The sequence below is a fragment of the Halichoerus grypus genome, chromosome 12, assembly GCF_964656455.1.
Source record: "Halichoerus grypus chromosome 12, mHalGry1.hap1.1, whole genome shotgun sequence".
NCBI classification, from domain to species: Eukaryota; Metazoa; Chordata; class Mammalia; order Carnivora; family Phocidae; genus Halichoerus; species Halichoerus grypus.
Genome location: NC_135723.1, coordinates 88,073,853 through 88,091,963, shown reverse-complemented (window position 1 = coordinate 88,091,963; position 18,111 = coordinate 88,073,853). Strand labels below are relative to the sequence as shown.

The 18,111-nt window shown below is 42.3% G+C and overlaps 1 protein-coding gene across 2 annotated transcripts in view; it reads right to left on the bottom strand.

Annotated features, from left to right (window-relative positions):
* The window catches only part of LRGUK (leucine rich repeats and guanylate kinase domain containing), a 104,611-nt gene that overhangs the window by 27,078 nt on the left and 59,422 nt on the right, over positions 1-18,111 (bottom strand). The window contains exons 14-16 of one of the 2 annotated variants that reach the window (XM_078059579.1): positions 17,722-17,923; positions 16,997-17,092; positions 885-10,672 (exon numbers count right to left, since the gene is read on the bottom strand). In XM_078059579.1, coding sequence (XP_077915705.1) covers positions 9,327-10,672; positions 16,997-17,092; positions 17,722-17,923 — 1,644 coding nt within the window. In that variant the 3' untranslated portion in view covers positions 885-9,326. Of the gene's footprint in view, positions 1-884; positions 10,673-16,996; positions 17,093-17,721; positions 17,924-18,111 lie in introns of those variants that run through there. The other variant, XM_036091688.2, reaches the window with a different exon arrangement.

Sequence of the window (18,111 nt, the reverse complement as noted above, 5' to 3'; positions counted from 1 at the left end):
ACAAGAAAAGCATTCAACTACCTGGGACAAAAGCATTATCATGCAGAAAGAGGTGCTTTGTATAAAGACCCAGGAGCATGCCTAACTGAATTAAAGAATGGAAAGGGCTGAAGCAAGGGGTGGGGGATGGGATGGAGATGATGGAGCCTGTGATCATTTAAAAAGAGGAAAGAGGGAAAATACTTGTCCTCTTGATGGGACTCTAAGAACCAAAAGCACTGTGAAAAAGACCAGATGAATTTGAGAAAAGTTAAGATGAAAATTAAAGAAATGGAAGCTATATATTCATTGAAAGAATTTCCACAAAAATTTCCAGTCTATGTGTCAGGGTTCCTTTTTCTACTTTCTGAGACATCAGCAATTTGTACCATGGTGTGAACAAGTCAAGTTCAATCTGATGATACAATGGAGCTATAATTCCAACAATTTTATGTCTTTAAGGTTTCTCAACAATAAAACATTTTGGATAAAGATAATGTGTTTACATTACTATTAAACTATCTTGTAATGCCACCACTTTAATGACTTGGACTCCTATAATGAAGAGTTTCGTACTGTTCTTAAAACAGTTACTAATGTCTTAATACATCAATGGACAGGGATCCTGCTTCTCAATTATATATATAATTACCACTGTTATAATACCCTGCAACAAAAGTTTAACATATCATATTCAAAGTATCTACATTAAAGACAACCTTGAGGCAACGTTAAAAAATATAAATTACAGTCCACAAAAACAACCAAGTCCCTCAGTATAAAGGCTAGTTAAATGAAACACAAATGAATTTAATGATGCATGACAGATTTTAAAGTTATTTTATGGATTAGTATCATTATTAAATGCATGAAAATATAAATGAATTACCCGGAACAAGTGGAAGTACATCTCAAATTAGTTCTAAGTAGCTTAGACCTTTTATTTAGACTTCTATCCCTTTGCAGTCCAGTGAATTAAAATAATTTGCATAAAACTTTTTAAAAGCAGCAGCATAGAATCCAAACTAAATAACAAATGCAGTACGAGCCATGTACCTAAGAATAAAACATGTTGAGCATATATTTAATATCATGCCATCACACAGACAAAACAAGGCCTTTTCTTGCACAAAGGAGGAAATACAAAACCGGCATGCGGCCACATATCCATGTCAATAACTAGGAATAACATTAGAATTTGGGAATCAGACTGTGAATATTTTGAGAAACAAAAACCCCTACTTTAATAACCAATGTTTCTACATTAATGAGATTAGTTATATAGCAAAGCAACTAAGTCATTTTCCTGTTCAAAAATATGAGACTAAACACTTGTAAATACACATTTTTTTAATGTTTAAATAAAACCCTGGGAAAAAAATCAATCAACTGGAATTTGTCTCTCTTTGAAAACCATGTGAGATGTATGACTTGGAAACAGGCTTTAATTTTCAAACAAAAGTTCTCAGATAACTGGATGGTTACAGAATCGTTCATTCCCCCCCCCAACTCAAATGGGGTTTAAAAACAAACAACGCATGTTTATTTAGGTAATAGTGAGGTTTTTTTGTTTTTTGTTTTTTTTAAACTAGAGAGAGTAATTTATCCCTACCATGAATAAACCCATATACATATAAAATATACTTGTAAAATCACTGTAAAGGAGTAAATACTGAAATATGTAACCATAAAAAAGGCCAAAACCAAATTAATGCACAATAATCTGTGATACAGTATTTATTTTTAATGAGAGTTACATAATTTTAGTGGAAAATTAAAGGAAAGCTCAGTTCATTGGGAAGTATCACAAAACTAAAGGTTCTGAAAGAAGCTATTTTTCTAGGGCAGAATTAAATCTTGAAAGTCTTGTCTATCTGTGCTTCCAAGTAAGGAATAAAAGCAACTAAAATTTCACATAATAGCCATAATAATTTTCCATAGCAAAATAAGCTTTTATAGTGGAAAGCTACCAAATCCAAGGAAATGGAGTAATAATGTTCATGTTATACATGATAAAATGAATACACTTATTAAATCATTCTAACAGTAAAGTGCTCTGTTCTTGAGTTTCTAATCAAAGGATAATCAGCTAGTTAAACAGAGTCTATATCAAGACAAAGGAAAGCATGTGAATGTATATTCTCACACAGACAGAATGAGGTACAAAAAAAATGTTTCTTTTCATTGAATTTCACACTGAAATCTCCTCCATACAGCTGAACTAATGGGCTCAATATTTGGTCCCTGCATTTAGAATGTCCTAATTAGAACATATAACAGGGGTGCCTGGCTGACTTAGTTGGTGGAGCATGAGACTCTTGATCTCAGGGTTTTGAGTTCGAGCCCCACCCTGGGTGTAGAGCTTACTTAAAAATAAATACATATATAACTTAAAAATAAAATAAAATAAAATAAAACATATAACAATAGTACCCTGAATTTTGTGTTTTTTTTTTTTTAATGGATGAGTTTATCATGAAGTAGTTAATTGATGCTTTGGAGGAGATAAGATATAGGACAGGCAAATCTCAAGACTGGAAACTTGATACATAAGATCTGCATACGTACAGCACTTGGGCAAGAGAAAGGAGAAGCAGGAAATAGGAAAGAAACATTCAGGGAGCCTGGATACACAGGAAAGCCTTCTTCCCCTTTAAGTAACATGTTTGATAATGAGGCTGGTAATGAGACTTCCACCCAATCCTAAACTCCCACCTCTGGCAAGCGCAAGGTGCTTCCTAAGGGATCATCCTTCAAGAACAGCTTTTTCAAAGATGTTACTTCATTGGTCAATTCCTCTACGAAAGACTTTTTTTTGGCGGGGGGGGGGGGGTCTTTGTTCACTTTTCTTTGTCGGTGGAAACTGAGGGTCTTTAAAATTGGGTAGCTTGTAGAAGTCAGTCTTGGTCTCAATCCACCACAAAAGGAAAACAGAATGCCCACTATCTGGTAGCTGATTCCGAGTTAAATAACTTGACAGCACTTATTATCTAACCAATTTGAAACACAGAATATAAATGGCTTTGACTTTGTCAATAAAGAAATAACAGTAGCAAAAACAATAGATAGCATTTATTGAGCATGTACTATGTGCCAGGTGCCATGACAAGCCTTTCATGTGTGTATCACAAGTAAATTTCATAATAGCCCTAGAGCTGATGTTTCCCTACTCACTTCTCCAAACTGCAACGCTGCATGTGAAGGTCTATGAAACAATCTCTTGATCTCAGTAACATGTTGCTCAACTACAATTTCTTCCCAACATTATCCTAATTCTGTTTAAGCTCCTTAATTCGATCAAGGTTGTGAAAGTTTTTAAAAGGATTTTCAAAGACCATCCTATTTGCCAAACATTTCTACCTAGTTTGAACGGTTCTTAAATCCAATTAATGATAAAATGCTATGTTTAAATTTTTTTTTGCTGCTTACATGTTAACACTAATACTCCTATACACACTTACTATGTGCCAGACATTGTCTTTCAATTTATTAACTCAAACTCATTTACTCCTCACAATAATCTTGAGGTAGGTACTGTTATTGTCTCTACATGAGAACTCTGTAACTTGCCCAGGTCACACAGCTAAACGGTACACAGTGTTGGAATTTCCAGTGATTATTTTGACTGTTAGTGTTATTTGAAATTATGAATTTCTAAGGTTACAAACTTAAAAAAAAAAAAAGCCTCCAGCTTTCGCTAATCATTCCCGCACTCTCCTTATCACCTTGGAGATGAAAGATTTGGTGGTCTGACATTATTTATCTATCATCAACACAAAGAAACGGGTAGGCTCTTCTTATCCTCTTTTCTGAACGCCTGGTCAAACAAAAAAAGTGATTTCTAGAATTATGTCTTTCAGATTGAACTAAGCAATTAATTAAATTCATTTATGAACATATTGTGCTAGAGACTATATAAATAGCGCAATTATCTAAAGTGGAATTTGGAGGATCTTTTATGTTAACAAGATGATTTCAGGGTTGTCATGGAGCAAAAGGAAAGGGAGTCAGCTAAGTACTTAGTGCTGAAAATACTACTGATCAAGATTTTTTTTTTTTTTGCTTTACAGAAGAACTTAATTTTTATGCACAAGAATTTTGGACATATCTTCTCTGGAGCCCTAATACTGACAAAGAGCATAACTGCCAATCCACTGGATCCTTGCTATTGTCCCAGAAAGGAATTCAGCATAGATCATATGTCAACCCATCCCATTACACATGAAGTTACCAGAGCAGGGAAGCATCTCGTGAGCAGGCCTCTAGGAACGGCACCAGAGCAAAGCTCCAGAGAGCTCAGCGCAGGGGTTTCCAAACTGTAGGTTGCAAACTAAATTGTGGAATCCATTTTGTAGGTTATGACCAGCATTTTTAAAAATTAGGTAGAGCCAGGTGTAGTAAATGGATATCATAAAAGGAACCTTAAATTTTATCCAGCCCAACTGATCACCCGACATATGGAGGCTTCTTGTAAGATTCCCAACACAGAGCCTCTAAGTTCTAAAGAAAGCCTATTTGTTCCTTTGAACATGACTTCTAACTTTTAGAAAGTTCCTCATTATGCCAAATTGAAATAGAACATAAGGTTGCTCTTTCACAGGGCAGATTTTCATATATGTGAATTTGATTCTATGTAACCTTTCCCAAATAAACACAGGTTCGTTGTAGAAAATTTGGAAAATACTACAAAGCATAAGTGAGAAAATAAAAATTATTCATAATCTGACAACCCAGAACTCACAACTGGAACCATACTGGTTCTACCTCCTTAACCTGTTTTCTCCTTAATATGTAACAAATATTTTCCTCTTCTCTATATTCTTCTACAACATGATTATAATGGCAACATAGCGTTCTAGCATATAGCTATACCATAACTTTTCCATAACTTATTTTTAAAACCCCATTGGGTGGCTATATTATTTCCAGATTTTATTATAAAGATATTAATGGGAACATCCTTCTAGGTCAGTTACTTCCTTGTGGTAAGTCGTAGATTAGACTTACTAGGTTAAAGATAGGCAAAATTTAAAGGCTCTGACAGATATTGTTCAACTGTCCCCCAAAAGTTGTACCAGCTTACTTTCTCAGTGATGACACAGAAAGCCTGTTTCCCCTTAACCTCACCAAGAATAGGCATTAATTTGCTTTCCATCTTTGCCAGTTTGGCACCCCCCACAATCTAATCCATTTTAACTTACAGAAGTGGTGAAAGCTAAAAGCTTTTTGACATGTATTTTGGCCATTTTTCTCTCCTCTTTTGTGAATTACCTGATCGTGTCCTTTGTTCCAATTCTCTTTTGAGGCTTGAAAATAACTGATTTAGCTCTTTAAATATTTGAAGAAGGCTCTTATGCCCAGTGGAACTATTATCTCAGTTGATTTCAATACGAGCTGCCGGACTTTAAAAAGCTAGAAATCATATTAGCTAATAGAGGGACTAAAGTCTGCCATGTTTTCTGCTTTCCCATAAAGATCACTTCGCTGAGGAATACAGCAAATGGAAGTGATGTGAACTTTGTAAACGTAGATGGAAAATGACAATTCTTATACAGCTAAAAAGCAGAAGTTTCCATTACACTGAGAAAATCAGTAATAGCAGTAAAATCCTCCCACCACAGAGGCGTCAATGATTTTTGCTACTCCCTTTCTTGGACTATAAAGTGTTGCCCAGTTGCACTGAACCTAGGACATTTTGATATACTATCCAAAACACAAACTTTATACCATCACCAACACCCGGGAAGGGAGCTAGAGCTTCCTCTAAGTCGAACAAAGGGAAACTTGGCTTTTCACTTCCCTTTAGCACCCTAATAAAAATGCGAACCCGAATGCCTTAAGGAGTCTCAGAACAAGTTGCCCGAGGAGGAAACCATGTATTTTTCTTAAGTTCTCACCTAAGTGAGGTATCGGCGCCTCTGAAATGCACCCTTCATGGCTCATAAAACAAGGGGTGGTTATCCTAATTTTCTTCCTTTTTTTCACGTCCATCCTCCCCCCTCCCCACGTCCAATCCAGATACTTCCTCAAATCTGTCCATTCCTGCCACAGTACCTTATTTCAGGCCCTTACCATCTTGTTAGGACTACTGCAATAGTTTCCCAGCCATCCTTCCTACCCCCTGTATTGACTATCTTAAATTTATCCTCCATACCAACTCTAGACACGTCTCTAAGATAAAAATTTAACTATTCAATGGCTCCCCATTGTTAGATCAAGTTTCCAAACTCGTTATTCGCATAGCACAAAACGCCCTCTGGACCTACAGATACCTACAGCTCTCCTGACATCTGGGTCCTTAGAAGAAATGCTGTGTCTGCTCTTACTGCCATGCCTAGTATATGCTGTTCCCTCCTCGAAAAAACCTTCGCTCTCTCCCATCATTCTCATTTTGCAACCTTGATAACTTGGCTGAAAGATGACCTCCTCTTGGAAGTGTTTTCTGATCCAATTCTCCCATCCCAGGCTGGATTCAGTGTCCTTCCTTGGTATCCTTAGGGCATACTGGAAAAGTTAATAAATGGGTTTGCCTGTCCATCTGATGTTAAACCTGGCCCGGTGTGCAGTGGGGCTTCCAGCTGCCCCAATCACATGGAGGTGTAATGAACTCTCTTATCTGTCTCCCTGGATAAGAGAGAGAGCTCCTTGGGTGTCTCATCAACGCTACGTACGTCCATCAGCTAGCACAGTGTCTGGCACATAGGCGCTCAATCAATGCTTGTTGGATGACTGAACTAACGCAATAAAAATAAGTTATTTTAAAAAACATTCACCTTATTACTGTCATCTTTGACAAACCAGATAAATCAAAGGGTAATTATTGGCATAACATAGGCTCTCCATTTTACAAGAGGATTCCTGCATCCTGGATTTTAAAAATGTCAATTTCCTCTACTGAACTTGAAATAACATCTGCCATACATACAATTTCGTGGACACATACCTTTCGTATATGGTAAGATCCATTTATACGGGCATTTAGTCCTCAATTTTTTTCTATTTTTTAAATATAAGATGCCAAACACAGCTTCAGATGCTGCTATATACATAGTAAGCACTCAATAAATAGCTTGTTAACTCTCTAAGAGCCAAATCTTGGGTTGGCTGCTTTACTCATAATTACTGCCTTCCAGGAACGCAGTTGCCATGTACTCGAGGAGGGGGACCCAATGGTTACGTGTCTGGGACCCTGTCTCTGCCCAGAGTAGATTGATTAGTTTAAGGATGAGCACCTGACCCAAGCCAAGCCAACTGGTATCTTTCCCTGAAATTTTTTTTTTTTAATTTTAGGATTAAGGAACATGTAAATTAATCCCTTTCTAGTAGTGGGAGCTGCCACATGTAAAACCAGATGTAAGACTTGAGAGGTACTGGTGGCCATGTTCCTTGCCATGTGCAGAAACTTCGATGTAGTCTGTCTGAATCAAAAGGAGCCACCATGGAGAAAGAAACAGAGAAATGACGAGAGTGCAGTTGATGACAGAAAATACTGGGGATGATGAGAGTCTGGGTTATGTTCAATAACTGGTCCCCAATTCTGAGGCTCTGCTATACCTCCGCCCTCCCCACAGTTTGGTTGTAGGAGATATCCCACTCCCTTCTTATAGATTCCCGTAAGCTGGCTCAGGTTGGACCCCAGTAATTTGTCAGCAAAGGAATCCTGATGGTGTGAATCGATAAAGGAAAACTGATTCCCCTCCATTTTCTCCCCACTAACCCTTTTAACTGATTCAACCAGGTGGCTTGGCATAATGAAGGCATGGGCTAATTTACATGAGGTTACTATTCGGAGAGAAAAGGAAGGTATTCAGTTTGAAATACATTTCCAGCAAAAGTAAGGTTCAGGTCACACGTGCCAACACAAATCCAAAGCACTCATCAATCACAGTGTCCCATGTGCAAAGAACTTGTTCCCACAAATTAACCACGGGTCTAGAATCTTTGCCGGAGTGACCAAGACCCAGAAACTGCAGAGGCTTCCTTTCTCAGTTCTCCTTCTGGATCCCTTGATAAGGTGAGAGGCATGTGACACTTTTCTCATCTAGAAGTGAGTTTTCCTAATGAATCCAACAAAAACAATGGCAACGTGACATTGCTTCGGCCAGAGTTGGAACGCATATTGGAATTCATGCGAGTCTAGACACGGAGGCTCCCTGCTGACACCAATCTTTAAGACCAGCTCTATCGCTGGCCGCAGGAGCGCTGTTTGCTGGTGTACCCCGCCTCGAGGGGCTGCTCTTCCAGGCTACAGTGGCAACCACAAGAATCTGCACAGACTAGCTGCCTTCTAAGAACCCAATGCCTGGACAGGGCTGGTGCCCACCGCCCCCCATGCTTACGTGGGGCGGCAGAAGGAAGCTGATATATGGGCTCATAGTGCCCCGGCCATCACTGTCCTTTCTGTGACAGCACTGGCTCCAGGGCGCACAGATGTTAAAGACCCAGTGCTCCAGGGATGGCTTAAACCTTGGGGCTCTGACTGCCCCTAGATCGCAGTCTTCCTTTCCAGCTGCCCCGCTCCTCAGTGGACACCTGATTCTGGGGTGCGGCAGAGCTTCTGTCCTTTGGTGCTCCGCCATGTCTCCGGCTGTGTTTGTCTCGTCTCTGGCTTGCTGCCTGGAACCCTGTCCCTTTGGACAGACCTCTCTCCGGTCTGACTGGTCCCCTTCCGGGCTTGCGTCCCTGTGATGGGCTGGGTGGAGGCCTGCTCTGGGGAATCCAAAGCAGTCTCTCTCTTCTGAAATCTTCTGCTTTTATGAGCCTCTTCGTTTCTCCTCCGATGCTGCCTAGGAGCAGAATCATCTGGTCTTGACTCTGCAGAGGACGTTTCACTCTGGAGAGGTCTCCTGGGCAGGGGCCGACCCTCCTGAGTTGGCTGACCGCCACTGAGGGTAGCTTTATTTTCCTGAGACAATCCTCCAGAATTCTCTTTTTTCAAGGATGGCCCTTTTTTGGACATAGCTACCTTCTGAACCAGGTCATCTGGGGGGAGGTTGGCACGGGCCTTTTTTCTGGAAGAATGTACCTTTACCCGTTTCTCTTCTTGTAATTGGGGATCCTTAGGCAATGGTTCAGCGTGGGGTGGCTCAGGAATTTCTGGTGTGTGGGCTTTTCTCTGCTGGTTCCCCTGAGGACTCAGAGGCGGGCTGGGATTAGGGTGGTCTGGTACCTTTGGGGGAGTCAGCTTACTCTGGGATTCTGGCTGCAAGGCTGTCTGATGGCTTCTAGGCGGTGCCTTTTTCAGATGCCCTGGTCCTTTAGTTGTCTCTCTTTGGATAGGGAGTTTTTTTTTTCCTAGCTTCCGTCTGCTGCACTGGCTCTTGGTTTTGGGGTAAGGCCCGCACATCTTAAGTCTTCTTCCTGGAGGCGTGGCCTGCTTTTGGAGCTTGCCTTTCCTTCGCAGGCCTCGGATCATGGCGAGGCCCTGTGTTCTGAGGCAGCTGCTGTTCAGAGAAGGAAGTGGGAATTTGTGGGAGCCTAACCACCTGGGCCTCCTCCTCCTGGGGCGAATGGGGAGCGGGCTGCGGCATGTGCTCCTGGATGGGGGAGCTGATAAGAGGGAGTTTCACCTCCCTGACCTTTTCTTCCTGGACTTGCTGAGGACTGTGGTCCAGATGGGGGCTCAGATTTGGTGGTGGTTTGGAATGGGGAGGGCTGATGGGAGGAAGTTTACTGGGGTCTCCCTCCTGAGCTAGTGGAGGCCTGGGGGAGGGAATCACGGTTTGATCTGAGGCTCTTCCTAAAGCTTCCTCCCTGCTGGGTGAGAGGAGTTTGGGTGTGGGCCTCCGACTCTGGAGTGGAGCAAGGACCTGAGGCTGGGGCAGCCTGGTGGGAGCCAGGCGGCTTCTGGGAAGCAAAGTCATTGGGTCTTTCCTGTCCTGGGTCTGTTTGATATCTGTTGAATCCTGAGGACGTGGCAATTCTGGGTAAGGAGTGCTAACCCGAACAAATTCTCCTTTGGGGGTTCCCTCCTCTAGAAGTTGTTGAGAATCTTCTGGAGATGGTCCTGGTGCTTTGGCCCCATTAGGGTGGGAAGAGTCTCTTGGAGGCTCATAAGGGGTACTGTTGGGTGGCAGATCGGCTGACTCAGTTTCCTCATCCTGGGTTCTCTGGGGGCTGAGGGATGTTGGGCCAGACTCCTGGGGAGCCTCAGATGGGGGAGGGCCAGTGGAGGTCACCTTGGCCTCCCCTGATTCCTCATCTTGGTCTGGCTGAGGGCTGTGAGCTAGAGGTGGGTCAGGGTGCTGAGAAGGCCCTTGGGAAGGAACGATGGAAGGCTGCCCTATTTTACCTGCTTTTGCCTCAGATGTCTGGGACTCATTTTCAGGGAGATCTGTCGTTACTATTTTTGAAGAAAGATCCAATTGTTGAACATCCCCTTCCTTCTGGTTTGGGGATAAGTCTTGGGCCTGCTGGGAAATACCAAGTGCTGATGAGCTGGGCTGTGGAGGAGGCTCAGCACTGACATGGCTACTGGGAGAAAATTCTTCTTGATGGGTTGCTCCCGCCTGAGCCAGCTCTTGGTTCTGGGAGGGGGCTGGGTTCTGATGCTCAGGGACCTGTGCATGAATCTGCATTCCAGAGAGAGCCTCTGTTATCTGGCCATCTGCTTGCAGTTTCGCCAAGCGCCTTGGGGATGGGACCAGGTGTGCTGGCACCCCAGAGGGGGTCTTCTTGCTAGAGGGAGCTCCTGCTTTGATATAAAAAGAAGTTAGCTAAAAACATCTTAACACATACTATGTAACTAAGTAACTTTAGAAATAACAACAACAAAAAAATACCTTTTCCTTTCCTGATGCACATAGGCCCTTGAAAAGAATAAAATTACACATAGAGAAGAATTATAACCGTTCCTTCCCCTTGGGGATACTAGGTGCCTAGAATTCTCTTATTTAGTAGTAAGTAGAACAATCTTAGTCAATTGAAATCATGAACATAAAGAGACTGATTCACAGAATCAAAATGGTTCTGAGTGGCAAGAACAATTTTTAAGCGAATGAGATTTAAAACTTCCACAGCTTAGAGAGGCCAGTGCTGCTTTTGATGGTAGAAACTAGAGGGAGGACATCTAAGCCAGGGGAAGTCCTGATTGTTTAATGGTAGTCCTCTTCAAGAAACTGGGAGCTCTATGAGGAATAATCAGCTTACCAGGGAAGGGAAGGGAAGGCAAGGCAAGGTAAGATACGGGAAATTCAACAGGCACTCAATAAGTCAGCAGTGAATGGAAGGAGGCAAAGAATGGATCCCACGGAAGGCTGAGGTGCCATGGCTCGGAGGACCTGCTCCTGAGGATCCGCCCCACCCCCAGGGCTACTCTTCTCCCTCCGAGTCTACCCCGGTTTCAGCAATGGCTCTCAGAGGCCACCAGCACATTAACGTTGCAGAGGGGGACGCTTCCTTCGATTACCATGGGAGCAAGTTCTCCATATGATTCTGGTCTCGTGGACAAACCATGGACACAATCAGCTCAGCAGGCACTTGGTTATGAGAGAAGCCCATACATATTCTGGTGGCCCATATAACATCTTAACGGAGTCCTAAGGACATGGCTCTGAAATGCTGTGGCCAGGGGCGGGGCACACCAGTGTGGAACAGCCTTGAAGAAACTAGTCTCAGCCCACTTTGAGGGAGACCTGATGCTCAGAGACTGCAGACAAAGTCAGACCTCCAAGGTGACCCCAGGGTGGTCCATCCCCAGAAGCAAACCAGGCTCCCGGCCACTGTCCATTCTCCCCCACAAAGCAAGATGAGCTTGGACTACTCTGGGTCATCCCTGAACCTCCTCGTCTGGGCAGATACCCTGTGCCTCCAGCTGAACCAGACGTTTCTGGGGAGGGGTTGGGGAAGAGTGGGGACAAGGAAAAGTTTGCCTCCTGGTGGGGTTTCTGAGGGGATGGCCCTGCTCATCATTCCTATCTCCCTAGTTCATGACAGTTATAGATTAAATACAAATTTAGTCAAGAAACAAGGCTAAATTAAAATATAAGAACAGTAAAAATGTCTAGACTAGGTAAATTCATAGAGACAGAAAGTAGATTAGAGGTCACCAGGGGCTAATGGGGGAGTTATTGCTTAATGGGAATGGAGTTTCTGCGTGGGAGGGGTGAAAACTTTTGGAAACAGGTAGTTGGGATGGTTATGCAACACTGTGAATGTAGTTAATGCCATTAAGTTGTATACTTAAAATGGCTAAAATGGCTAATTTTATGGTTTTTTAATCACACACACACAAAAAAAGAAATAAAAAAAATAGAAAGGCATAAGAGTGAAACCCAATGCTGAAGGCTCTTTCTATTTGTAAACCCCTGGTTTCCTAGAATCAGACACACAAGGATTTTTTCCCCACTTATAGGATTCAACAATTCACATCATTTGGCAAATGATACCCTGTCCTTTATTAGAGATAAAAGCACCACATGGGGAGTAGTAAATTGCTCAAGTGCCCCTGTTTGACTCATCATCACCATCATCATTTTCCTCTATCATTAGTCAGATCTAAATAATGATTTGCAAATATAATTTTATTTTATGATTTCTATAGCAGGAACTCAGAGTGGTAGTTGGATCAGCTTTTTAAAAGCTTTATTGGGAGCAGCAGATAAGTATTCCAGAAATAGGTTGTATAGAGACACATGGAGGGTAAAGACGTCCCTTACACTGAGTTGTGAATAGAGTGAGTTTTTTCTTATTTCATAAAAACTGTATTGTTTGCTCAGGATTTTTTTAGTCTTCATGCTTTGGAAATGAATATTACCTGCACTGCTATAGGGGAAGAAAGATAAGATCATCCGTACCATGGTTGATAAACATTTTTAATTAATGTACATCTCAGTATTTTGAGGTTTTATAATCACTCTGTACCTAAAGTTACTATTTGTACGTGCATTTAATGGAAATTCAGAGTCTTTCCTCTGGTAAAGGTTTGCATTTCTGGGTCCAGACGGATGCGGTTGTTATACTGATAGACTTCAGGCTTACTTTTATGACTTTGTTCTAGTTTCATCATTAAGAGTAGAAATTAAAATTGCATCATCAGTTACAAATTAGCAACATGAAATTACTAAAGATAAAGCTATGTATTATTACTTCAAATATCTAGGAATACTTCCCAATTGGCATTGGTACAGGATTCCTGCTTCCATGAAAACAATACCATTGGCCACCAGATTTCGATTTGTACTGGAGCCTAACTTATAGGCAGTCTAATCTAACTGGGAAAAAAATCTCAGCAAATTCTAGAATGTTCCATAATATTAAATGTAGTTGGCCTTGTTTTTCAGAAATTTTTAGAAATGGAAGTTCAAAGTGATTTCTCTAATCAAATTAATGATTACTGGTGAAATCTGGAATACAAAACTAAGGTTTCCTATTTCCAGTTCAATTTTCTAATTGTTCAGACTGTCTTTCATAGACTCTTAAATATTTTTTACTTCAATTTCTTACCTTTGACAGCTCAATTAAATGTTAAAAATATTCCACTCTGCTAAAATTATTCATCTTTTCTTCTAGGGGTCTCACTTACATTTAAATAAGTAATATAAGTCTTTATGTAAACATACCTGAACTACAGAACTTAAAATCAGAGGGACCCAGCTCAGAGTGGAAGCAAAAATTTAAGAGCCAGCCAGGCCTGGGGTGGTGACCCTGCTGGGGCTCTGGTCTCTTTTTGGGGAGTCATGACGCTCATTTTGAGGTGGTTATGGTTGGGCCCTGCTCGCCTGCAGTGAACCTGTGAACATCTGGGCCTGTCCTCCTTGACATACACTTTACAGCCCTGAAACGCCAAGAGGCCGTTGGCTCTACTCTTAATGCACTAGAGATCCTTTAAAAGCTTTATTAGAAAGGACTATGCTCTTAGAATTTTTATTTTTTATTTATTTATTTATTTATTTTTTATGCTCTTAGAATTTTTAAATACTCACTTGAATCATGTCTGGCCTCCACAAAGTCACTTTATGTGCAAGTTTATCCTGAAACCAGCAACTGAAGACAGTAACATCTTCCACAGATTGACTATTTAAATAAAATGAGGTGGTGTGGCTTCTTAAGAAAACACATTATTTTCCAAAACACTAAACCTGCCAGGAAAATGGGGGTCTACGGAGGTCCGGGAATTGATGTATTAATTATAAACCCTCCCCTCTACTTTTTAAAGCTGAGGCTCTATTAGTCAATAACTGGATGACCCAGTTTCTGTTATTAAATGTATCTGAGAGGGGTAACATCTTAACAAATTCTGTAATTCATACTTTCCATTAAATCAGACAGGCCGAACCTAATTGGTCCAAATAAATGAAGTTTTATTATACCCTTTGAAATGGGAGTCTGTTTTCCTATGCACACATTATCTGGTCTATTAATTCGCCAAATGGCAACTGCACCCAATAGTCAGCGTGCTGGTGGTTGCACAATATGGAAAGATGGAGGGCTGGAGCCCCACTGGCTTAGAGGCAGAGTCCTGCTCAAGCGCCACATCTCAGAGGTGCCCTCTGTGCTACGGACTGACAAACATGCTTCTCTCCGTTCCTCAGAACTGCTCAGGCTCGGGGGACTGACTCACGCTCATCTAAATCCACAAGGGGCTGATTTAAAAGTCAGAACACCAACTTATTAATTTACAGTGGGAGATGGGCCCGGCTCAGGGATCAGGGCAGGGTGTTCTAACGTAGGAGAGCGCCCCCAATGGGACAGCTCCACCCAGGAGACCAAATTAAACATCAGAAGTTGCTGGGTTAGCAAAGATTAAAAGCAAAGAGGGTCAGGGCGCCTGGGTGGCTCAGTTGGTTGGGCGACTGCCTTCGGCTCAGGTCATGATCCTGGAGTCCCTGGATCGAGTCCCGCATCGGGCTCCCTGCTCGGCAGGGAGTCTGCTTCTCCCTATGACCCTCACCCCTCTCATGTGCTCTCTCTCTCTCATTCTCTCTGTCTCAAATAAATAAATAAAATCTTTAAAAAAAAAAAAAAGCAAAGAGGGTCAGATTTCCTCATGAGACACTTCTATCCAGCTACCAAAGCCTCGTGAGATATACTGTGCACCCTGCCAGGCATGGACGGCTTTCTAAAGAACCGATGGGAGCAGTGCTGGATAAACACATGGGCACGCTCCTCATTGAATGTCCCCCCTTGCACAACAATGTGAATATACGTAACACAACTGAACTGTACACTTAAAAATGGTTAAGATGGCAAACTTTATGTTATGTGTATTTTTATCACCCTAATGAAGAAAAAGAAGGTCCCCTCCGGTGGGCTGAACTGCTTTCACATATCATATTGTAAAACGTTGACGTGAGACCCTGGCTTGCTGTGTGTTCGTGTGCTTTTAGCCTTTGTGACTCTTGGCCCAATTAGGATTTCACGGGCCAGGTTGAGGCAGGCCTGGCCACGGTTTTGCCAGAGTTCAAACTGATGGTGCCCTTTTGCAATTTTACACATTCTTTTCAGGTCAGGTACCCTTGGAATTCTGGAACGAGGTCAGTGTGAAACTGGTAACAACCAACAGATAACAGAGTGAGGCTGTCCTTCTCCATATGTCTTTTTTTTTTTTTTTTTAAAGATTTTATTTATTTATTTGACAGAGAGAGACACAGCGAGAGAGGGAACACAAGCAGGGGGAATGGGAGAGGGAGAAGCAGGCTTCCCGCGGAGCAGAGAGCCCGATGTGGGGCTCGATCCCAGGACGCTGGGATCATGACCTGAGCCGAAGGCAGACGCTTAACGACTGAGCCACCCAGGCGCCCCTCTCCATATGTCTTCTAGGAGACAGGTGACCAGGGTATGACTTCCCACCTTCAGAGGACCAGAAGAAGGTGTGCCCTGTGCACAAACAGGCATTCATGGAGGACTGCACAGTTCAGTTGTGTTACGTACATTCACATTGTTGTGCAACCAAGTCCATGAGTCCTTTTCATCTTGTAATAGTGAAACTCTGTAGTTGTTAAGCAACAACACTCCATTCCTCTCCCTCCCCCAGCTTCTGGCAACCATTCCATTTTGCTGTCCTTGTGGATTTGACTACTCTAGGTACCTCATAAAAGTGGCATCAGACAGTATTTGTCCACTTCTCAGCTACTGTGAATAATGCTGCATTCACTGGTGTACAAGGACCTAGCAAGTCCCTGCTTTCAATTCTTCTGGGTAGATACCCTGAGGTGGAATTGCTAGATCATATGGTAATTCCATTTCTAATTTTTTGAGGAACATTATACTGTTTTCCATCAGATCTATACCATTTTACCTTCCCAACTTCTCTACATCCTTGCCAACACGTATTTTCTGTTGTTTTTTTCATAGTTAGCCATCTCAGTGGGAGTGAAGTGGATTGGGGAGAACCTTCTAAATGCATCTCAAAATACTCAGGTACCAAAATTCTAAGTTAGGGCTTTAGAATTCCTGGATTCTGAGGAGATACACGGCTCTATAGCCCATGTCGTTTGCTGCAGATACTCCATGAGGCATTAACTCTCCTTTAATGGAGAGCATTAACTCCATCTAGCAGGACAGTCCACTGAAGCTCCAAACAGCACAGCAGCTTGCCCAAGGGAGCGGGAGGGCCACAACCAGGCTCATACCCTCTGACCATGCTCTTCTACTATCCTCTCTAGTACCACACTTGGAGGACTGTGGCAATGCAAAGAAAAGGAGAAAGAAACCTATTGGATTAAAACAACGCTAAATACAAACCTGCTGAGCAGAACGCCACGTCAGCTCCCTAAGGGAGCCAAACTTCTAGAAGGCTGAGATCTGAACCGGGAGGCTGGCCCTTATTTACCATTAACCTCCAAGGAGGCAGTGGCCAGCATGTCCCTGAAGGACAGTCCTGTGAGTGCCGCTAAGGCCACCCAGACAAGGAGAGGGACAGGTCCGGGGGCTGATTCACGCGGCTCACTTGTGGGGACCGTCACACGGGAGGAAGGACAGGGATTAAAGAGTTAGAACCAGCTTGAGCCTGCTCAACGAGTACCTAAATAGCAATTCACAGACTTGTTTTCCTGGCACAAAAGGGAGAGGGTAGTACCTGCAGTTGGAGCCAAATTCTTGGATGTTTCCTCAGACAACCCAAGGTACTCTCTGATGAGATGACTCAGCTTTTGGTAGGCAACTTCCAGATCATCTACAGTAAGTGAGAAAAGGTACTTTAAGGCAACAGAATCATACCAAAATACAGTCAGTTTGCAACTGTTGGTGGTAATGATTTTTTAAGCCACATCTAACGTTGTGACTATTGTGGTAGGCAGAACTCTAAGACCCTCATGACACTTCACCCTCATATAACTGCCTCTCTTCAGTGTGGGCAGAACCTGTGACTGTGAGGGGGTGTTACTCCTGTGATTATGTCACGTCAAATGGCAAAAGGGATTTTTGCAAATGTAATGAAGGTTACTCATCAGTTGAGTTTGGGCCAGTCAGAAGGTAGACTACCCAGGTGGGCCTACACATGATCACAGGAGCCCCATACAGGACGAGAGTTTTCTGGTAGAAGAGGAAAGCAGAGACTTGAAGCATGAGGAGAATGTGATGTGCCGTCACCAGCTTGAAGACAGAAGGGCCACATGTACAGGACCTGGGAGCAGCCTCTAGGACAGAGGGCAACCCCTGGCAGAGAGCCAACAAAAGAAGCGGGGACCCCAGTCCTACAACCAAGAAACTGCAGTCAGCCAACAGTTAAGAATGTACATTAGAGAGGATTTTCCCCCAGTGACCTTACACTTCAAAAATAAAACTTTGCTGAAAGTTACTGACCTGCATTGATGATTGCATCAAAATATCCTGGAAATTTCTGGTTGATTTTAATATAATGGTCCACTCTAGAGACAGCAAATTCAATCTCTACACGACTAAATAATCCTTTTCTCCGCAAATATCCCTCATATTTTTCCTTGTTCATGGGCACCACCAGGATATATCGAGGCTCAAAATAGGAAAATTTCAAACTTCTTACACCCTATTTGTTTAAAGAAAAGGGAATAAATTAGAACCAGATACACAATTTAGAAATCATGCTGGAGACATCTGACAACATAGGTATAATAAGTAGTCTTGTATTAAAAGGTTTATTTGGATAATTAGCTATTATTTTCCTGTAAATATCTCAAAGCTGGATTACTTCCCTTTGTTCATCAAATATTGTTA